Source organism: Lontra canadensis, unplaced genomic scaffold (assembly GCF_010015895.1).
Source record: "Lontra canadensis isolate GAN:19392208 unplaced genomic scaffold, GSC_riverotter_1.0 scaffold179, whole genome shotgun sequence".
Taxonomy (NCBI): domain Eukaryota; kingdom Metazoa; phylum Chordata; class Mammalia; order Carnivora; family Mustelidae; genus Lontra; species Lontra canadensis.
In genome coordinates, this window is record NW_022631173.1 from 2248655 (window position 1) to 2272867 (window position 24213).

At 35.3% G+C, this 24213-nt stretch overlaps 1 protein-coding gene across 4 annotated transcripts in view; it reads left to right on the top strand.

Moving 5' to 3' along the window:
- SPATA6 (spermatogenesis associated 6) overlaps window positions 1-24213 on the top strand; it is a 133551-nt gene that overhangs the window by 99675 nt on the left and 9663 nt on the right. For 3 of the 4 annotated variants that reach the window (XM_032846647.1, XM_032846648.1, XM_032846650.1), the window contains one exon: window positions 20729-20820. In XM_032846647.1, the coding sequence (XP_032702538.1) occupies window positions 20729-20820 (92 nt within the window). Of the gene's footprint in view, window positions 1-20728; window positions 20821-21562; window positions 21644-24213 lie in introns of those variants that run through there. The other variant, XM_032846649.1, reaches the window with a different exon arrangement.

A 24213-nucleotide genomic window follows, 5' to 3' on the forward strand; every position in this document is an offset into this window, starting at 1 on the left:
AAAATTTACTTTCTACTTCGCAAAGAATTTTACAAACAACAAAAAAAAGATTTTATTTATTTATTTATTTTTTACTTCACAAAGATTTTATTTAAATATCAACCTATTCTGGGATAACAAAAAAATCCTTTATGAATCATTAAACATTTGACTAATACGGAGGAGAATAAAACATAATATGTTGAAAGTTTGGTAATCATTAAACAATGAAGAAAACCCACTTCAAACAAGTTAATGAAAGTCAGTGATCAGGAAAGATTGAGTTGAAAATAAAATCCAAGTGAAAAGAGAGCAAATGATTTCCACTTTTATTCAAGAAAATGTAAGATCACTTCAATGAAAACCCCAGTGCTTTTGCTATTATGTCTAAATCCCAGACACTAGTGCCTCTGGCAGAAATAAGGAAATAGAGGGAAACACAGACTATAGAATAGGCAGGGTAAATAAAAAACAGTAAATTTATACCCAACCATATCAATTAGGTACATAAATACAAACAGAATAAACATTATAATTGAACACAATGATTGTTGAGTAAAAATGTCAATATATGCTTATTTCAAAATACCTCTTAAATAGAAACAGAAAGATTGAGTCACGCTTTGTCTTTCATCAGTAAGCACACAATGCCTGATTAGTTCATATTCTCTCTTTCTCACTCTCTTGCTCTATGTAGCAATTATTTTTTGCCTAGATGCTTTAAATAGCAGAAATAAGAATAAATGTGACTTAATCCTACCAGCCTATCCTGTACAGAAATGCATGTTTTTTGGTAAAACTCCTTGTGGAAATAATCCAGGTAAAGCAGAAGGTCCTTATTGAGCCAGATCATGGAAAGCCAAGGTAAGATGTGTAGACTTTATCCTGTAATCCAGGAATCATGAATGCAGATGCATTCAAGGTGATAAAATTAGAATATAATCCAAGTCCTCATTTGCTGTGGTAACAAAATGATTTTAGAACAAAAATAACAAACTACCATTGAAGATAAAATTATTGAAGACAGTCAAAGAATTTTTTTCTCCTTTCTATTTTTTCATAACTATACTCAGCTACCTTTTCAGAGCATATACCATTATAATATTCTATAATACTATACACTCTCCTTTATATTCTTCATTTAAAGTTCTACGTGTAAATAACTAATGTTTGCTATTTTATGTCAATGTCTTCTCCAATCATTGCTATCGTCTAAAGCTCTTTCCCTAGTAGATTCCTAAGGAGGCTCATGGGACAAATATTCCCTGAGTTGCACAAAGATGATACTTTGTCTGTAGTCTTTGTACCTGAAAGTTACTTTGGCTGGATATAAAAATCCTTGGCTTATATTTTCTTTATTTTAAGTATGTTACTTGGTTTTGACACAGAATGTTGCTGTCAAAATCTGTTTAAAATCCAATATTCTTCCCCTTGTGAGTGACTTGCTCTTTTAGCTTGGAAATCCAATTGTGGTGTTTTTCCCCCTTCCTTTTTGAAGTTTGCTAATAATACCAGAATGCATCATGTGTTGATTATTCTGGATTGACTTTTTCACCAATGTATGTCATGTGTCCTTCATTATTTTATGAATATTGTCTTTTTTTATTTCTTAATTAAATTTTCCTTTTTCAATTTAAATTTTATTTAGTTAACATAAAGTGCAATATTGGTTTTTGGAGTAGAAGTCAGTGATTCATCACTTAAACACTCAACATCCAGTGCTCATCACAAGTGCCCTCTTTAATTCCTATCACTCATCTAGCCCATCCTCCACTCACCTCCCTCTGTCAACCCTGTTTGTTTCCTGTCATTAAGAGTATCTTATGGTTTCTCTCTGTCCTTCCCATCCCCCTCCCATATGTTCATCTGTTTTCTTTCATAAATTCCAAATATAAGTGAGATCATATGGTATTTGTCTTTATCTGACTGACTGATTTCACTTAGCATAATACACTGTAGCTCTACCCATGTTGTTGCAAATGGCCAGATTTCATTCTTTTTGATGGATGAGAAATGTGTGTGTGTGTGTGTGTGTGTGTACATGTATATATACACACACACACATACACACATAGATTCTTCTTTATCCACATCTTCTTATCCATTCATCCATCGATGGACGTTTGGACTCTTTCTGTAGTTTGGCTATTTTTGATAATGCTGCTGTAATACATCAGGATGCATGTACATGTACTCCTTTGGATCTGTATTTTTATATCCTTTGCGTAAATACCTAGTAGTGCAATTGCTGGATCATAGGGTGCTTCTATTTTTAACTTTTTGAAGAACATTCATACTGTTTTCCACATTGGCTGCACCTGTTCGTATTCCAACAGTATAAGAGGTTTCCTCTTCCTCCACATCCTCACCAACAACTGTTGTTTCTTTTGTTGTTAATTTTAGCCATTCAGACAGGTGTGGTGTGGTATCTCATTGTGGTTTTGATTTGTATTTCCTCATGATGAGTGATGTTGAGCATCTTTTCACACATCTGTTAGCCACCTGGATGTCTTCTTTGGAAAAGTGTCTATTCATGTCCCATGCCCATTTCTTAACTGGATTATTTGTTTTTTGAATATTGAGTTTGATAAGTTCTTTATAGATTTTGGATAATAACCCTGTATCAGATACGTTGTTTGCAAATATCTTCTTCCATTCCATAACCTGCCTTTTAGTTTTGTTGATTGGTTCCTTTGCTGTGCAGAAGCTTTTTTTTTTTTTTAAAGATTTTATTTACTTATTTGACAGAGATCACAAGTAGGCAGAAGGGCAGGCAGAGAGAGGAGGAAGCAGGCTCCCTGCTGAGCAGAGAGCCCAATGTGGGGCTTGATCTCAGGACCCTGGGATCATAACCTGAGCCTAAGGCAGAGGCTTTAACCCACTGAGCAACCCAAGCGTCCCTGTGCAGAAGCTTTTTATCTCGATGTTCATTTTTGCTTTTGTTTCCCCTGCCTCTGGAAATGTGTCTAGGAAGAAGTTGCTACAGCTGATTTCAAAGAGGATTCTGTCTGTGTTCTCCTCTAGGATTTTGATGGATTCATGTCTCACATTTAGGTCTTTCATCCATTTTGAATTTACTTTTGTGTGTGGTGTAAGAAAGTGGTCCAGTATTATTCTTCTGCATGTTGCTGTCCAGTTTTCCCAATACCGTTTGTTGAAGAGACTTTCTTCCATTGGATATTCTTTCCTGCTTTGTTGAAGATTAGTTGACCATATAGTCCAGCTCCAATTCTGGGTTTTCAATTCTGTTCAGTTGAACAATGTATCGCTTTTTGTGCCAGTACCATACTGTCTTAATGACTACAGCTGTATAATATAGCTTGAAATCCAGAATCGTGATCCCCTCTAGGTTTATTTTTCTTATTTAGGATTTTTTTTTAACTATTTGGGGTCTTTTGTGGTTCTATACAAATTTTAGGATTGATTGTTCTAGCTCTGTGGAAAATGCTGGTATTTTGATAGGGATTGCATTTTTTGTATAGATTGCTTTGGGTAGTACAGATATTTTAACAATGTTTGTTTTTCTAGTCCATGAGCATGGAATGCTTTTCTGATTTTTTGTGTCCTCTTTAATTTCTTTTATAAGTGTTCTCTAGTTTTGAGAGTACCTATTTTTACCTCTTTAGTTAGGTTTATTCATAGGAATCTTACTGTTTTTAGTGCAATTACAAGTGGGGTAAATTCTTGATTTCCTTTTCTGCTGCTTCATTATTGGTGTATAGGAGGTCAACAGATCTCTGCACATTGATTTCATATCCTGCAACATTGCTGAATTTATGTATTAGTTCTAGCAATGCTTTGGTGGAGTCTCTAAGATTTTCTACAGAGAGTATCATTTCTTCTGCCAATAATGAAAGTTTGACTTCTTCCTTGCTGATTTGGATACCTTTTATTTCTTTTCTTTCTGACCTTTGAGGCTAAGACTTCCAGTACCATGTTAAATAGTAATGGTGAGAGTGGACATCCTTGTCTTGTTCCTGACCATGGAGGAAGAGCTCTCAGATTTTCCCCATTGAGGATGGTATTAGCTGTGGGTCTTTTGTGTGTGACTTTTATGATGTTGAGTTATGTTTCTTCTATACTTACTGTGTTGAGGGTTTTTACCAAGAATAGATGCTGTATGGAGGTTCCTCAAAAAGTTGAAAATAGAACTACCCTAGGACCCAGCAATCGCACTACTGGGTATTTACCCTAAAGATACAAACATAGTGATCCAAAGGGGCACTTGCACCTGAATGTTTATAGCAGCAATGTCTATAATAGCCAAACTATGGAAAGAACCAAGATGTCCATCAACAGATGAATGGATAAAGAAGAAGTGGTATATATATACAATGGAATACTATGCAGCCATCAAAAGAAATGAAATCTTACCATTTGCGATGATGTGGATGGAACTAGAGGATATCATGCTTAGTAAAATAAGTCAATCGGAGAAAGACAACTATCATATGATCTCGCTGATATGAGGAAGTGGAGATGCAACGTTGGGGGTTAGGGAGGTAGGAGAAGAATAAATGAAACAAGAGGGGATCGGGAGGGAGACAAACCATAAGTGACTCTTAATCTCACAAAACAAACTGAGGGTTGCTGAGGGGAAAGGGGTTAGGAGAGGAGGTGGGGTTATAGACATTGGGGAGGGTATGTGCTATGGTGAGTGCTGTGAAGTGTATAAACCTGGTGATTCACAGACCTGTACCCCTGGGGATAAAAATACATTTTATGTTTATTTAAAAAATTTTAAAAAAAGAATAGATGCTGTATTTTATCAAATGGTTTTTCTGCATTTATTGACAAGATCATATGTTTTTTTTTTCTTTTCTTTTATAAATGTGGTATATCACATTGATTGATTTGTGAATATTGAACCAATCCTGCAGTCCAGGAATAAATCCCTCTTGATTGTGGTGAATAATTTTTTAATGTACTATTGAATTTGATTTGCTAGTATTTTACTGAGAATTTTTGCATCCATCTGCATCAGGGATATTGACCTATAATTCTCCTTTTTAAGTGGGGTCTTTGTATGGTTTTGGAATCCAAGTAATGCTGGCCTCGTAGAATGACTTTGGAAGTTTTCCTACCATTTCTAATTTTTTGAATGTTTGAGAAGAATTGGTATTAATTCTTCTCTAAATGTTGTAGGGTTCCCTTGGGAAGCCATCTGGCCCAGGATTTTTGTTTGTTGGGAGATTTTTGGTTATTGATTTAATTTTTTTCTGGTTATGGGTCTGTTCAAATTTTCTATTTCTTCCTGTTTCAGTTTGGTAGTTTGTAAGTTTCTAGGAATTTGTCTGTTTCTTCCAGATTGCCCAGTTTGTTGGCATATAATTTTTCATAGTATTCTCTTAAAATTGTTTGAATTTCTGTGGTATTGGTTGTGATCCCTCCTCTTTCATTTGTGATTTTATCTATTTGGGCCCTTTCTCTTTTGGTAAGTCTGGCTAGGGGCTTATGAACTTTATTAATTCTTTTGAGGAACCAGCTCTTAGCGTCATTGATCTGTTTCTTCTGGGGGTTTTGTTTGCTTGTTTGTTTCTGTGTCATTTATTTCTGTTCTAATGTTTATTATTTCCCTCTTCTGCTGGCTTTAGGCTTTATTTGCAGTTCCTTTTCTAGATCCATTAGGTGTAGTGTTAGGTTGTGTATTTGAGACTTTTCTTGCTTCTTTCAATAAGCCTGTATTGCAATATACTTCCCTCTTGGGAACTGCCTTTACTGCATCCCAAAGGTCTTGGACTGTTATGTTTTTATTTGCTTCCATGTGTTTTCTTTATTATTATTTTTTCTTTAATTTTGTGGTTAACCCATTCATTCTTTAACCTCCATGTATTTGAGGTTTCTCCAAATTTTTTCTTGTGGTTCAAGTTTCATAGTGTTGTGGTCGGAAAATATGCATGGTATGATCTTGATCTTTTCATACTTGTTAAGGGCTGATTTGTGGCCCAGTATGTGATCTATTCTGGAGAATGTACCATGTGCACCCAAAAAGAATGTGTACTCTGCTCCTTTAGGATGAAATGCTCTGAATATATTTCTTAAGTCCATCTGATCCATTGTGTCATTCAAAGCCATTCTTTCCTTATTGGTTTTCTGTTTAGATTATCTGTCCATCGCTGTAAATGGGCTGTTAAAGTCCTCTGCTTTTATTGTATTATTATTAATGAGTTTTCTTTATGTTTATTATTAATTGATTTATATATTTGGGGAGCACAACTATTATAATTGTTAGATATTCTTGATGGATAGATCCCTTAATTATGATAAAATGCCCTTCTTTATCCGTTACACTCTGTTTGATAATCCAGTTTGTCTGATATAAGTATGGCCATTCCAGCTTTCTTTTGATGTCCTTTAGCATGGGATTGAGCCCCACATTGGGCTCCCTGCTCGACGGGAAGCCTGCTTCTCCCTCTCCCACTCTCCCTGCTTGTGTTCCTTCTCTCACTACCTTTCTGTCAAATAAAATCTTTAAAATAAAATAATAAAATAGTCTCTTATAGACAGCATTTAGATGGATTTTTTAATCCATTCTGATACCCTCTGTCTTTTGATTGGAGCATTTAGTCCATTTACATTAAGAGTAATTATTGAAAGGTATGAATTTAGTGTCATTGTGTTACCTGTGAAGTTGGTGTTTCTGGTGATGGTCTGTGGTCCTTTCTAGTCTTTGTTGCTTTTGGTCTTTTTTCCCACTAAAAGAGTCCCCCTTAATATTTCTATAGGGATGGCTTAGTGATTATGATCTCTCTTCGTTTTTGTTTGTCTGGGAAACTCACTCTCTTTCCTATTCCGAATGACAGCCTTTCTGGATAAAGTATTCTTGGCTGCATATTTTCCCCTTTCAGCACATTGAATATATCCTGCCACTCTCTTCTGGCCTGCCAAGTTGCTGTGGATAGATCTGCTGCGAACCTGATCTGTCTTCCCTTGTAGGTTAAGAACATTTTTTCCCTTGCTGCTTTTAGGAGTCTTTAATTGCCTCTATATTTTGTGAATTTGACTATGATATGCCTTGGCAGTGGTCAGCTTTTGTTGAATTTAATGGGGGTTTTCTGTGCTTCTTGGGTTTTGATGTCTGTATCCTTCCCAAGATTAGGGAAGTTTTCAGCTATAATTTGCTCAAATAAACCTTCTGCCCCTTTTCCTCTATTTTCATCTTCTGGGACTCCTATTATATGAATGTTTTTCCATTTTAATAAGTCCCTGAGTTCCCTAAATCTACCTTCATGATCCATTACCTTTGTTTTCCTCCTCTTTTTAGCTTCTTTATTTTCCATAATTTATCTTCTGTAGCACTGATTTGTTCCTTTGCTTTGTCCATCCTCATTTTTATGGCATCCATTTCATTTGCACTTCAGTTATAGCATTTTTAATTTGCGGCTGAGTAGATTTTAGTTATTTATCTCTGTAGTAAGAGATTCTCTCCTGTCTATGTGCTTTTCAAGCCCACTTAGATCCTTATACTTGTTGTTTTAAATTCTTCTAAATTTATATTTTTTTAAACGCTTGAGGTAAAAGATGGCTACGAGTGATTTTTTGCCTACTGCTATTTTCACCCCTGTGTAATTTCTTCCCACAACATGTGAATAGGACTGATCTGTGCAAACAACAGACTATTGAACAGTGTATGACTTCTGAGGCTAGATCAAAAAGACATTAAAGCTACTTTTCTTGTTCTCTCGTAAGGTCATTTCCTCTTGGGGAAGACAAATTGTCTGGCCATGAAGACATAGGTAACATATTTGCCATCTGTTTTGTGAGCATGACTTTTCTGGCATGCTTCCATTGAGGGCTTCTTATTTGGTCTTCCCCCCCTAAAACTTTTTATGAAATTTAACCCATTTATGATGATTACTTTATAAAACTATTTTTTTCTGAATTTTTAGAAAGGGACATAGGATTTAGATTAATATTTCTAAATGTGTAGTTTGAGAGCTCCTTTTTCTGTCTTCCTCATTTGTTCAAAAGTATGGCAGCTTAGTTTCTGATATTTCCTGGCTTTCTTTTTCTACCCAATTCTTATATAGAAATTTCCTTTCCTTTGTTTCTACTTCCCTGTTCAATTTATATATTTTTTGAAGATTTTATTTATTTATTTGACAGATCACAAATAGGCAGATAGGTGGGGCGGGGGGGGGGGGGAGCAGGCTCCCCACAGAGTGGAGAGCCTGATGGGCTTGATCCCAGGACCCCAGGACCGTGACTCGAGATGAAGGCAGGGGCTTTAACCCACGGAGCCACCCAGGCTCCCCAAATTCTTTTTCCAGATGTTTACACTCAGTGTAGAGTTTTATCTTGGAAGATGACTTTGGTGTGTTAGTTTTGAGTTAACAGTTCCCCGACTGCTCCAGCTTCTTCAGAATTTATTGTAAATCCTTTGTATTCATCACTAGGAGAGTGGGAAAACCTCTTCCGGTTTCAGTTTCTGAACTGACCCACCAAGCTTTCGAGTGAATACTTTTTTGTTACTTTGAACTTACTTGGTTTATCAGATGCTTCAATGTTTTCCTCTGATTCATCCTCCACAGATGGTGTTATCTTCTCGTCTACCTACTGGGGGTTTATGAATGTCTCCTGATATTTTGAGTTCATGGGAATACCTTGTCTCTTAATTTTCTTGCAGATGTTTCCCATGGATTTTTTAATACTGCTATTCTAGATAATTTTAAAAATTTTTATTTAAGTATAATTACTTTAATCCTAAATTCTATAGCACAGTGAGTTTTTAAAAAGTGAACCCATGGGTGAACAGCATCCAGGTCAGAGACATGACATTACCAGCACCCAAGAAATGCCTCTGGTGCCTTTTTTCAGTCACTACATAACCTACCTTCTAATATCTAACAACATATAGATAAGTTTTATGTGTTTTTGAACATTTCATAAATGGAATCATGTATTCATCCTTTTGTATTTAGTTTCTTTTGCTAATCATTATGTTTGTGACATGCATGTGCTTCATTTTTATAATCATATAGTGGGAATCAGTAAGCTATAGTTCACAGACAAATTCCAGACTTTTAAATTTTAAATAAAGTTTTATTGGAACATGAATTAGATCCATTTGTTTATATATTATCTATGGCTGTTCTCAAGTTACAACAGCAGAGATGAGCAATTGTGACAAAGAACAAATAACTTGCAAAGCTGAACATATACAGTGTTTGGCCCTTCAAAGAATAGTTTGCCAACCTTTGCTTTATAGTATTCCAGTAAGAATAGTAAAATTTATCAGTTAATTCTTTTTATTTGGGGCTAATACTAATAGTAATGCTATCAATATTATTATATATGTTCTTTGATGAACATATATATGTATTCCTGTTGGATATATACCTAGTATGGAATTTCTGGTCATAAGCAGGAATGTAGAATATACTGCCAAAGAGTTTTTTCAAAGTGTTCCAGTATCAGTAGTTGGGAGTTCTAGTTTTCTACAGCCTTGCTAAAACACTGTATTTTCTGGGTTTTATTTCCCCATTATGGTTATTCCAGAGGCTTTGCATATTCTGAAACTGTGTTATTGGATGCATACAGGTTTAAACTGTGGTGAGGTTTTTTTTCTGGTTAGTTGACCTTTTTGTCATTGTGAAATGTCTTTACCTCTAGGAAAGCTTCTTGCCTTCAAATATAGTTTGTCCGATATTATAATAAGCATATCAACTTTCTTTTGGTTAATGTCAATTGGTACTTTTCATTCTTTTACTTTTACCCCTATGTGTCCTTATATTTAAGATGTGTGTCTTATATAGTTAGGTTTTGTATTATTGAGTACTTACTTTTATTTATTTCAATCATTTAATTACTGATATTCTGGCAGATCTGTTCATGTTTGTTTTTTAAATCTCCTGCATGTCTCCTTTGACTAAGATATTTTTATTTCCTCTCCTCCCTCTTTTAACTCATAGGGTATGCATTTGCTTATTTTTCTTTTAATGTTACCCTATAAAATACATGTATCCTCTGTTATAATCTAAGACACTTTTTTTCTTTACCAGTTTTTTTATAATGCTAGAATTTTAGAATACTTATACTCCATTTAAACTCCTTTCTTTTTTAAAGTTATTGTGATACATTTTATTTCTGCTTGTATTTTGGATTCCATAATGCATTGATACTATTGTTTCATATAATGATATTTATTTGTATTTGCCTACATATTTTGTATAGTAATATTTATATTTGCCTACATATTCATCTTTTCTGATGCTTTTTAGTTTTTCATTCTCTTCTCATTTTAGATCATTTCCCACTTGCCTGAAAAATTTCCTTTAGTGTTTTTTTTTCATCAAGGTCTGCTAAAGGTCTGCTGTTATTTTGTTGAGGTCTGTTTTCATTTTTATTTACTTATTTTTATTACTTAGGTATTTATTTATGTATCCATAAATCTATGAAGAATTTTTCCTCACTGGATATAAATATATATATTGGCAGATGTTTTTCTTCCTGTACTTTAAAAATATCATTTTGTTATCTTATAATTTCCATTATTTCCTTGATAAGCCTATTGTCAGTCTTAACCCTTTCTGCTTATAATGTCTTTTGTCTCTGGCTTCTTTTAGTATTTTCTCTTGTCCTTAGTTTTAAAAGATTTGATTTTATATATTTTTTAAAAGATTTTATTTATTTATTTGACAGACAGAGATCACAAGTAGGCAGAGAGGCAGGCGGAGGAGGGGGCAGGCTCCCTGCCGAGCAGAGAGCCCAATGCAGGGTTCGATTCTGAACCTGATGCAGGGCTCTATTCTGGGACCCTGAGATCATGACCTAGCTGAAGGCAGAGGCTTAACCCACCGAGCCACCCAGGCACCCCTGGTTTTATGTATTAACCCTGCCCAGAGTTTCTTGAATCTGTGAATTCATTACTTAAATTAATTTAGGGAATTCCAGCCCTTTATTTCTTTAAATATGCTATATTGACTATACCTTTATTCCTTCCCTCTTGGGTGACCAATTTCAACTCTTAGACCTTTTGATTATCTCCCATAGTTTCTTGCACTTCTTTCTGTATTTATCTTTCTATTTTCTCTTTTATTAGCATTTCCTATGAACCTATATTCTACTTCACTGATCTGGTCTTCTACTGTTTCCAATATACTGTTAAACACATCTATTAAGTTCTTTACTTCTGGGGCGCCTGGGTGGCTCAGTGAGTTAAAGCCTCTACCTTCAGCTCGGGTCGTGATCCCAGAGTCCTGGGATCGAGCCCTGCATCGAGCCCCGCATCGGGCTCTCTGCTCAGCAGGGAGCCTGCTTCCCTTCCTCTCTCTCTGCATACCTCTCTGCCTACCTATGATCTCTGTCTGTCAGATAAATAAATAAAATCTTTTAAAAAAAAGTTCTTTACTTCTATTTAGATTTAAAATGTATCTTTGATTAATTCTTATAAATGCCAGTGTTTCTGGAAAACCTTAACCTTTGTTTACTTTGTCCAACTTTTCATCTATTTTCTTGATGATACTGATCATAGTTAGTTTAAAGTGCTTATCTCCTATTTCTGATACCTGGGTTACACTTGTGATCTGCTTCTTTTGTCTTTTTCACTCTTGCGTGCTATCCTGACTATACTGTTCTGACTATGGCATTTATTTCATAATAAATTATAGACATTATTTCTAAAAGAACTTTAGATCTTTCTAGATGATGAAAGGGTTCCCTTTTTCCTCTAGTAGGCAGGTAGCATCAAGGGGCTAACCTTGATTCAAAAGAGACCAAACTACTTTGAGGCTATATTGATGTTTTGGTAATCAACCTCTAGAGCTTTGAAGTCAGATTTTTTCAGGTCTTTGTCTTCTAGTACCAAGAAACTGAGGCAGTTTCCATATTTCCATATTTCCATATTTCCATACCAGGAATCTTCAGAAAATATTCATATATTTGAGTCCCTTCTCATCTCTGTTTTTATGATAATCAGCTCTGCATAATCACCAAGATGTCTGCTGGTTTCTCTGTCTGCCAGTACAACTTCTATGACCAGTTCTAGCTGCTCCCAGAAATGATCATACCCTGCTCCCAGTATAAATGTGATTTCAACCAGTCAAGTGTCAATTCACTACATTTAAAGGCTTCGAACTTTGACCTATTCTATTATCAACATCTTTTTTCCTGACAGATGTTTGTCTTTTAACTACCATCTAATTATATGGATCTTTTGCTTTTCAGTCATTTTTTTATTAGTTTGTTGCCCCCCCCACAAACTGGCATAATTCAAAATTTTGGCAAATATTGTGACAAGACACTTTTATGTGTTTGAGGCTCTTCCAGTTCTGTTTTATTTTTCAAGTGTGGTGTGATTCACAAAAAAATTCTGCTGGGTACTCCATCCCCAGAAATAGCCTTTGCCTAAGCCAAGACCAGATTTTTTAGCCTAGCTTGTACCAAATTGTCAAGTCTTTCCAGTTTAAAAACAGTTACAGGTCCTTAAGTGTCACTGCTATCTCCAGGCTTTTTGCCTCTTGTGTTTTGAGGGCCTCTCACTATAGATCTTTATCTCTTATATAGATCTTTATCTCTTAAGTACCATGAAATTGTAGGAACATTCAGAGACTTTTGGGTTAGCTCTATAGCCTCTAGTCCTACACAGCTTCATAAATCAATAAATGTCATAACTGAGAAACTGGTTGTACATCTAAGGCCTCATAATACTCGTTACAATACTCTACTCTTTTACAACCATCAAAAACTTTGTTGGTTTTTCTATGTCACAGCAATGACCCTTGTTCTAATAGAAGCTCTGGTTCTTAGCATCTAGTCCATGCTCAGGATATGCAAACACTTTGAAGAAAAATGGCTGTGCAGATCGTCAGTCCACCTTTGAAAGTTTCTCTCCTCTGAAACGTTAGTACCACTAGTGGTTTTGTTTTGTTTTGTTTTTTGCACCTTTCTAATACCTTGAAATATATAAATTTTTATTTTTTTTTTCTGGCTTTTCTAGTTTTCAGTAGGGGTATTGGTCTGCCATGAATTATTCCTTGTAACCCCAAAACAATTTCTGCATGTTTTTATGAGCGGATTTGTGCCTCTAAATACTATTTGTTTTTTATTGCCACCACAACAAATTACCACAAGTTTAGTAGATCAAATTGATTCTCTTACATTTCTGTAGACTTGGCATGGATCTCGTTGGGCTAAAATCAATGTGTCAGCAGAGATGTTTTCTTCATAGAGTTACCAGGGAAGGATCAATTCCTTTGCCTTTTCCAGCTCCTAGTGACCACCCACATTCCTTGGCACATAGCCACTTTCCTCCAATTGCAAAGCCAGCAACACTGCATCTCCTTGACCCTTATTCTTTTTCAAAAAAAAAAAAAAAAAAAAGATTATTTTTGAGAGAAAGAGAGAGTGAGTACACATTGGTGGGGGACAGAGGGAAAGAACCTTCAAGGAGACTCCTCTCTGAGCGAGGAGCCCTATATGGGGTATGATTTCATGATCCATAAGATCATGACCTAAGCTGAAACCAAGAATTGGATACTCAACCAACTAAACCACCTAGGTGCCCCTTGACCCTAATTCTTAATCACATCTCCCTCTGTCTGATCACAGCCATGAAAGACTGTTTCTGCTTTTAAGAACTCATTTGATTAAATTGGGCCTAGATAGATAATCCAAGGTAATCCTCCCTTTTCAAGATCCTTAACCTTAGTCAAATCTGCAAAATTCCCTACTGCTCTGTCAGGTAACATGTTCATTGGTTCTGAGAATTAGGGCATGGACATCTTTGGGTACCCTTATTCTGCCTACCACACACTGTCACTAACATCTTCCTAGAATTCCCTTCTCTGACAGTTTTTAAAATTTTTTCATCATTATTTCTTTTCAGCACTTTAATTTTGTACACTTAGCTGTGATTTTCTCTTGTTTTTATACAGTTTGGCCTTCGCAATTCTTCTCAAAAAGCAATGTTAGACTTGTTCCTTGTGTACCATATATATGCCTCTTAAGGTCTTTTATTTTATTTTAACTCCTGGACATTTTCTGATGGATATGTTTTATATTATGAATATATTCAAATCTGTTGCATGCATGTTTGTTTTCTTAATAAGACACCATTTATGAATAAAAGTTCTTAATGTAGCCCAATTTTCCTCTCCTTTTGGTTAGTGTTTTGGTTAGTCCTTTCTTTATATCCATATAGGACAACTTCAGCTAACCATGATTCTGAAGATATTCTCCCATTAAAAAAATCTTTTATCATGTTGCCTTTCACATTAGATCTGCAGTGTATGTGGATTTGATTTGTATGTATAATGTGAGACTTGTATGAAGGTTTATTTTTTTCCCCTATGTTTATGATCCATCATCTTTTTTCAGGTGGCCATTTTTTCCCTTTCTCTGTTTACATGGAAATAGTCCTGGGTTCTTTTCTGTTCCATTGGGACTGTATATATATGAGTGTCTTTCTGGATTTTCTTCTGTTTCATTGGCTTCTCTCATTTTGTAGTAACATCATACTTTTTCATTTGCTGTAGGTTTATAATAACTCTTGACATCCAATGGCTACAGTTCTTCAGGTTTGTTCTTGCTTGCAAGTGATATGGCTATTCTTTGTTCTTTGAATTTCCATCTGCATTCCAAAATCAGCTTGTCTGTTTAAAAAAACATGCTATGATTTTTTTTAATTTTTTAATCATTTATTTTTATTTTTATTTTTTTATTTTTTATTTTTTTATTTTTTATTTTCAGCGGGCACGGACTGCATGGAGCACTGGGTGTGGTACAAAAACAATGAATACTGTCATGCTATGATTTTGACTGAGCTTACATTGAATCTGTGCTTTAACTAGGGGAGAACTGACATCTTACCAATATTGAGTCTTCCAATCCATGAATATGATGTCTTTTAAAATTAATTTAGAGATTTAATTTCTCCCAATTATATCATAGTTATCATAGTTGCATTTCTTTCAGTAGACTTATTCTTAGATGTTGGATATTTTAATGCTACTATCAGTTGTATATTTTGAAGTTGTATCTTCTTTTTGGTTTTGGTATAATGACTGTAATAGATTTTTGTGTAATGACCTTGTATCCAGTGACTTTACAGTCACATATTAATGTTAATATATGGTACTTCTTTCATGTTTATATGTATAATATAGTCTGTAAAGAATGACAGATTTATTTCTCCCTGTCTAGTCTTTATGCCTTTTATTTCTTTTTCTTGCCTTATTGCACTGTGTAGGGTTTCCAAAGCAATATCAAATAGATGTTGTGAAAGAGGATATCCTGTCTGGTTTGCCATCCAAAGAGGAAAGCTTTTTATAATTCAACATTAAGTATGATGTGTGCTATACATTTTTTGTAGGGTTTCTTTGCCAGATTACAGACATTCCTTCTATTCTGTTTTTTTTCATTGAGTTTTTTTTAAATTTTCATTATAAATATGTGAATTTTTTGACATCGGAATGATTAAATGCTTTTTCTCTTTGTTTTAATGTGGTAAATTGCTTATTTGATTATTCAAATTTTAACCCATGCCTGCATGCTTGGAACAAAACTCTTGATCATAATTTATTTATACACACACACACACACACACATACACACACACACACACACACTACTGGTTTTGATTTGGTAATATTTTACCTAGGATTTTTACATCTTAGTTAGTGATAGTGATGGGTCTCTAAGTTTCCTTTCTTGTAATGTCTTCCTTAAGTTTTGGCTGGCCTCATAAAAATGATTAGGGAGTGGGGTATGGATGGCTCAGTTAACCATCCCACTCTTGGTTTCCGCTCAAGTCATGCTCTCTTGGGTCATGAGGTGAAGCCCCGCGTCCAGCTCCCCTCTTGCAAGGAGTCTACTTGAAGACTGCTGCCCTTCCTGCCATTTGCTTGCTCATACTCTCTCTCACAAATAGATAAATAAGTCTTTAAAAAATGATTTGAGCACTGAGCATTATACACAACTGATTAATTATTGAACTCTACATCTGAAAATAATGATGTACTATATTTTGGTTAATTAAATTTAAATTATAAAAAATGATTTGGAAAACACTCCCAATCATCCTCTGAAGAGTTTGTGTAAGATTATTTATTTCTTAAATGTTTTAAATAAGCCCATCTTTGTAGGAGAATTTTCAATAAAGAATTTACTAATTTTGTTTCACTGTAGCCAGATAACATACTTTGTATTATTTCAGTCCTTTTAAATTTATTGAAACTCATTTTATGGTTTAGTGTATGGTCTCTGCTGAAGAATTTTTTTTTTAAGATTTTATTTGTTTATTTGACAGACAAAGATCACAAGTAGGCAGAGAGGCAGGCACGGGGAGAGGGAGATGCAGGCTCCCCGCTGAGCAGAGAGCCTGTTGCGGGGCTCAATCCCAGAGCCCTGGGATCATGACCTGAGCCGAAGGCAGAGGCTTTAACCCACTGAGCCACCCAGGAGCCCCTCTGCTGAAGAATTTGTTGTATATACTTGAGAATAATGTATATTCTGCTAGTCTAGAGTGTTCTGTAGATGGTAGATCTAGTTGATTCATAGTATAGTTCAAGTCTTCCATTTCCTTGTTGATCTTCTGCCTTGATTGTTCTATCCATTGTTGGAAGTAAAGTACTGAAGTCTCCAACTAATATATTGTAGGAGTTTTTCATTCTCATATTGTGTGAGTCAGGATTCTCCAAGGAAACAGAAGCAAAAGAACATGTGTATGTGTATATGTGTGTGTGTTTATATACATAAACACATATATGAAGAGAGGGAAATTTTAAGGAATTGGCTCATGCAATTGTGGAATGTTGGTGAGACCAAAATCTGGTGAGGTAGGCTGGATACTCAGGGAAGAGTTGTAGTTCAAATCCAAAAGCAGTCTACTGGCAGCATTCCTTCTTCCTTATGGGAGGTCAGCCTTTGGTCCCTTAAGGCTTTCAACTGACTGGATGAGGCCCGCCCACATTATGAAAGTCAAAGTCCATTCATGTAAATGTTAATCTCATCCATAAAAACCTCATGGAAATGTCCAGAATAATGTCCCACCAACATCTAGGCTGCATGGCTGAACCAAGTTGACATACATAATTAACCATCATACGTACCTTTTCACAGCCCCCCTCTAGCAATTTGTCAAAGTTCCCATTTAAGTGTTCTTTAATTGGTCTTCCCTTCAGACTTTGTTATTCTTTATTACAATTATAAACCAGGTTATAGAATTAGAAAAACCTTGGGGTGCCTGGGTGGCTCAGTTGGTTACATGTCAAACTCTTGGTTTCAGCTCAGGTCATGATCTCACTGTCATGAGATAGAGCCCACAGAGGCTCCATACTCAGTGCGGAGTCTGCTTCAGATTCTCTCTTCCTCTCCTTCCCTGCTCACACTCTCTCTCTCAAATAAATAAATAAATTCAGTTCAAATCAATTCAAAGTTAGCCCTTCAACTTCTTATCCCTTTGTCTTTAAGCAGTTCTACCTAAGTTTTCTCTATGTTATGAATTAGGAAATTAAAGCCATTAAGGCTAACTGATTTGTCCAGGGTGATAATGCATATTAGAACTATTTGAATTCCTGTCCTTGTACACAATTCACTATAAATAATGTATTGAATTTGATAGTAATAAAATATACCTTACAGGTGTTTTAACTATGTATGAGAATTTCATTTCTTTGAGAATGACAGGTGTATATTTTATTTAAACACTATATAATTAGTGAGATTGCTTGCTGCCTTTTAGTTCTAGTTATGTTTTAGACTAACCACCTTTGTCCCTAAATTTTTCAGTTTGCAAGCATGAGTAGATAGCAGGGGTAGTCTAAGTAAGATGTCAATCACATGTATAAGGCATAGTGATCATTGATAAGAGGAATCTTAAAAGAACATTTAATTTAGTGCCATTTTAGGGAAGGAGAGCCCACAGCTTCTTTTAATAATGTTTACTTTATTAATGTCTTTTGCTGGAAGAAAAATGTTTCTTCATGGAAATCCTAAGAAAGTTTCTTCTGAGCTATATTATTTTGGAACACCCTCACAAAAAAACAAGTAGATACTGGCTGAAAAATAGATACAGCTGAAAGTTTGAGCCTAATTTTCATATAGGAGAGTAATCTAATGGCTTGGGATGGAGATTTTTATTTCATTTGCATTCTAGAAGGCAGCATAATGTAAATCAAGTTAAATCTAAGTTTAAATTTCAGTTCTGCCACTTAATAATGTATGACTTTGGCCAAGTTATTTAATTTTTTGGATTTCACTACCTCCTTTTTCATAAGGTTATGAAAGGCTTAAATGATACACATGTAAAGAGAACCTAACATAGTCCTAGATACCTTACAGGAACTCAGCAAATATTGGTGTCATCCGTTTTTTCTGTATTTGTATGTTGGAAAATGGGAATGTTGACAAGGAATAATACTGGAATCATTTCTCCTTGCCCTAGGGATGTATTTCCTGGCACTAATGAGAATGATATATCTCTTCAGATGCTTGCTCTACTGATAGTTAATACCTTATAATAAAGTGTGATTTTTTTTACCTCTTTACTTTTATATAATTTGACCTTTAAAAGAAAGACTATACCAGGACTCTTACAAGATAGATGTATTTGTATTGAAAATATATTAAATGTCACAAAATATAGTCTTAAAATTTGAAGGGAATAACCATGAAGATCACCTGGTCCTTTGTGTTTCCTGGGGCAGAATTCCCTTCCATGAACTTCTTGAACTAGATGTGTATCAACACTCTGCAAGAATAATTTCAGGAATTATGATCTTACTTCCTCTAAAGACCATCATTCTGATTTTAGAATGCTCCATTAATTAGAATGTTCTTCCCTATTTTTTCCTTTGCTCTCCTTATAATTCTGCCCTTGCTCCTTATTACCTGTAGAGCTTCACAGAATAAACAGCTTTGTTCCACGGGTTCCACAGGAACCATATCTTAGTCATTTTTTTATCTCATAGGATAGTAAGTACCCAACTCAAAATAGGGTTTTATTTAATGAATACTTAAAGTTCAGATTTTTTTAAAGTACTTCTGTATTTTTTTATACATAAACTTTAAAATTTAGTCAACATTTTTTATTTCTCTTGGTCAAAAATTATTTTTTTCAACTGTATTGACAAAATTAAACAAGGAATATTGATTTATGCTTATGTATAATACCACTTATATAATCTAGAAATGAATGGCTTTTTCCAAGGAAAGGATTAAAAATTAAATATTATTTTCATCTCTTTCATTCATTCCTTCTTGTAGCATAATCTGTTTCTGAAGATTGAAAACATATTACATTTTTAAAAATTTCTTATACTTTATTTTGTAGTGTCTTTTGCACTCATTACAGACAATTACATTGTCTGTAATGTTAATGCTCTACTTCACTGATTCATCAGACTGTACAAAAATAACCAACATCCAGCTATATGATACTTAAGAAGAAGATCTAAAACCTAATGATAAGGAAAAATGGAAAATAGAAGGGCAAATTTATGCCATCCAAACACTAAGAGAGCTATTTAGTTACAGTAACTATAAATCAAAAAAGTTAAGGGGAAAAAAGCATTAATAGAAATAAATGGAGTTATTACATAATTATAAAGGGTTCATTCACCTAGAAGCTATAACAATTCTAGATATATATTCACATTTTCTGTGATTTTTTTTTAAACTTGCTCTAGATTTTATTGCTTCCATTTTTTAAATTTTATTTTTTCAGTGTTCCAAGATACATCATTTATGCACAACACCCAGGGCTCCATGCAATCAATACGTGCCGTCCTTAATACCCACCACCAGGCTCACCCAACCCCCTACCTCTCTCCCCTCCCAAACCCTCAGTTTGTTTCTCAGAGTCCACAGTCTCTCATGCTTTGTCTCCCCCTCCGATTTCCCCCAACTCCCTTCTCCTCTCCTTCTCCTAATGTCCTCTGTGTTATTTCTTATGCTCCACAAGTAAATTAAACCATATGATAATTGACTCCATTGCTTCCATTTTTTTAATTGAATGCTCTCTTCCAAATTTCATACCATCAGCAAATTTTTTAGAAACATTTTTCTTCATTATCTTTATTCAGCTGATTTCTCACATAAAGTAAATGACTCCCTTATTAATACTAATCTTTATAACAATTGATTTGTGCTTACTGGCTTGTTATCCAGTTGTCTTTATGTCTGTTCCTATCTGACTAAGGGACAACAAGGATATTGGCTAATTGTCGTGAAAGATATTTGATACTAAATTATATGGAATTACCATACATAAGAACATAGTTGCAGTGGATGATATAGTTTACAATCTATTTCTTTAGAATTCTATAGCTATGGATTTTGATACCAACTACCTTGCCCTTCATTTTTGCTTCTTGTGGCTTATTGTTGCGTTTTGGCTTATGAATAATAGGTACATGTTTGAATGCTTACATTTGCATAAGTTTTCCAGGTACTTATTCCTCAGAGTGCAGGAACAATCTTTCAGGAGTCACATAACAATGTGTAAGATATTACTATATATCTTACTACATATCTTGACACAGTATCAATTCTTGTTCATTTATTGATGCAGGAAAACATCTACCAGGTATCTAGTCTTTGATAAGCCTTATTAGCAAAATATAAAAAAACTATATTTTATTGAGCAGAATCATGAATCATGAATTCTCACCTACTCTTTTTCTCTTTCCTAAGAAATCCAAGCATTTAATTCATTCCTTATAATGGGGAAGAGGGAGAACATTTCCCAAAGAAACAGAGGCATCATTTTAATTATAAAATGAATTAATGGAAATCTTTATAAACTTTTCAGGATGAGAGAGATCCAGAGAAAGAAGATGAACTGGAACTGAAAAGAGGTCTTTTATACAGAGACTCTGCCTATGACAGTGACCCAGAGTATAGGTATGAGCTGGATTAATGCAGTGTATTGAGATCTTTCTCACAGTTGGCATAAATATAACCTTTTTAATCTGCCTGGATTTGTGGGAAATTTAGACTCAAATTGATAATTATTAGTAAGTTTTATTTTTAACTATATAAAATCCTATTAAAATACTTTAATGATTTCATTACTGCAACTTTTCAGTGAAAACAAATATAGTCAATTAAGGGTGATACTGTCCATTTTACTTAAGATTTTTAGGGTATCTGACTGTCCTGCAAACCCACATATCCAGAGCTTATTTTCAGGTATATTTATTCTCATTCAAACAACAGTTGCCATAATTTTGGACCATGAGTGAGCTTGTTTTTAATAACACAAGAAAAACTGTTCTTCTAGCCTAACATTTCAGAAATGTTAGTAATAACAAAATTTTTGCAAGATTTTGCTAGCAAATGTCATGAAGATTTTTAAAAGCTCTGTGTCAGTTGCCACAGAATGTGATATTAAAAGCTGAGTGTAAATTGTGAGTTTAAGTAACTGAAGGTTCTCTGCATCCTTTGGTGTTATACCACAGATTACCACATGGCTTCCACCTTCTGAGTTTCCTGAAAAACAAGTATAAGGGAAAAAAAAGCTCCAGATAATGGAATATGTCTTATTGCTAACTTGAGTTTTGGACTGAAGTTTCTGATCTTTACCCTGATAAGTTAGGCTAGATATTCTGTGAACATGTAAGGACTTCTCTTGCCCCTTACACAGAGTATAAATGTGAACTCCTTTCCCAAAGCTAATGCTTCCCAACCAACAGGCAACCTGGGCCTCCCATCAAGGGAGTAGCATATTACAGGCGAGTATGAAGAAACAATCCAAACAGGAAAAAGGAGATCCAAGAAAGTTCACACCTCAAGGGAGAAGACTTTTTACCTTTTATTATTACTATTATTTACTTAAAGCTCTAGTCTCCAGATTGCTACTATATGGATTAGCCTCTCAATTTTAGTTCTTAATCTATATAATTGATTCTAATTTGGGTAAGAATGGATAGGGTTGGTAAAGGAAAGTGACTGATTTTCATACTTTCGTATGAATAATAATTACCTGGGTTGCATTAAAAATATAGAGTTCTCCTTTCTACTCCCTTAGATTCTAAATCTTTACACAGAGGGCTGAGACCTAGAAAGCTGCATTTTAAGAAATATCATGGATGCTCCTAATGCAGCTAGTGTAAGGACCACATTTTGAAAAGCACTGGTCTGTATTTAAAGTTTGCTGTAAACCTCAGTATTGGTTCTTTTTCCAGTTCACCAAGCAATATTACTGGCTAAGCTTTTGATTACCTGAGACTGTTTTGGTACCCCTCAGGTAAGAGTTAAGCAGAGTATCAAAAAAGTTCTGCTTACACATTTTTTTGAGATTCATTATATTCCTTGCCAGTTATCTTATATACACATTTTTTTAAGATTTTTTATTTATTTATTTGACAGAGAGAGAGATCACAAGTAGGCAGAGAGGCAGACAGAGAGAGAGAAGAGGAAGCAGGTTCCCCACTGAGCCGAGAACCCGATGTGGGACTCGATCCCAGGACCCTGGGATCATGACCTGAGCCGAAGGCAGAGCCTTAACCCACTGAGCCACCCAGGCGCCCCTTATATATACATTTAGACTGATAGAACCGAGTGGTCAGAACTTCAAGACCTCTTTTATAAGAATATATTTTATATTAGCTCCAGAAACTATTGAAATGATCACGATATTATTTTAGTTTTATCCCTAAAACATATTAAATATTCAGCCAAGGAATCACTCTCATTCTACTTTCCATCTCAAAGATGAGAGAACGTGCACTCGAAGTCATCACCCATTGGCTTGCCTTAAGGCTTCCATCTGCAGACAACAAGAGGTGATTTGGGGTCTTGGCTTAATATCACCCCTCTGCAGACACAAATTAACACAGAGGTCCTGAGGAAGGAAGTCTGCATGGACCCCTGGAATGGCTGAGTGAGGAGCTCAACAAATCCTCTTCCCCAAAGCAACAACTAGACAGAAGTGTCAGAAACAATAATTTTAAGACTCTAAAAATTGAAAGGCATATAACAAATTAAGAAGCACTTATCAAGAAAATCTACCGAACATCAGTAAGGGCAGTAGGAATCTGGGGCACTTTGCCCAGAACTCCTGGTTCCCAGCTTCTTGGGGCAGTCCTGCTGAGAGAGCTGCAGTGTGGCTGCCAGAGGAGACGGGCTCTATGGAGCAGAGCATGGGAAATCCCATGTGCACGGAGATTAATAGAAACAACGATGATCCCACTGGCAAGCAGTAAGGAAGGCTGAGATCTAACTACTTGTTGGTACAGATAAAGATCCAGGGACCAGGTAACCAGAGTTGGTCTTGACAAAGTTGTACTTACTCTAGTAGTCTGGAACATTATGTTTATGTGTAAGGGTGTAAATAAGTCCAGGAGAAACTGGAGAGGCCCTTAGGGAGCCACTAGTCCATGGCTGAATGTGAGGCCTTGTGAAGGCAGAAAGTAATATCCGCAGGCTTGCAAACTGGATAAACTTTGAATCTATATTCCAAGTCACACATAGATCCATTGGCAAAAGATGGAACAAGCCTTTCTGACCAATCAGTTGCTAGTCACCAACCTATGCTAACCCAGGGGCAGCCCCTAAGAGTACAAGCTTAAAAGTAGAAACAATCATTTTTTTAAAAAAGAAAAGGAACAAGAGACATACAGGGCAAGGGAAACAGACTTCAGGCATTAGTCCAGGCAGGATACTAAACGAATAATCAAAAACAAAACCCTGGTAAGGTCAAAATCCAGAGTCGTTGCAGTTTTTATCTAAAATATTGTTTTCAATAAAAAATTGTGAGACACACAAGAAATAGGAATATCTAACCCATACAACTGAAGAATGAATTATTATAAACTGTCTTTGAGAAGGCTTGGATATTGTATTTAGCAACTGTGTTCAAAGAACTAGAGATCCTGTTTAATTAATTAAAGGCATGTATAATGGCAGTGACTCTTCAAATAGAGAATATTGATAAAGAGATAAAAATTATTTCTTTCATGTTTTGCTTCAAAATTATGCCTAGGAATCCATGCTTGATCTTATGATCTACATGTGCACTGTGGTTATCATCCATGGAGCAGAGCAGAGAGGCCATGCTTTCTGTAGGAGGAGCAGAATGGGAAATTGGAGTGCCTGTTACTGTACACGGCAGCCTGTGCATGCTAGCTGTCCTAGGTCTTCTGACATCTTTGAGTATAAAATTCATTTGGAAGAAATCTCTTTTATCAAGGAGTTGTTAAGTAATCTTTTACTTAAAGTGCTTTGGGGTCTGGAGCCGGAGTTTGGGAAGAACTTTCTACCTGTGCTGACCTCCCTCTCTCTTATGTGTTGCCT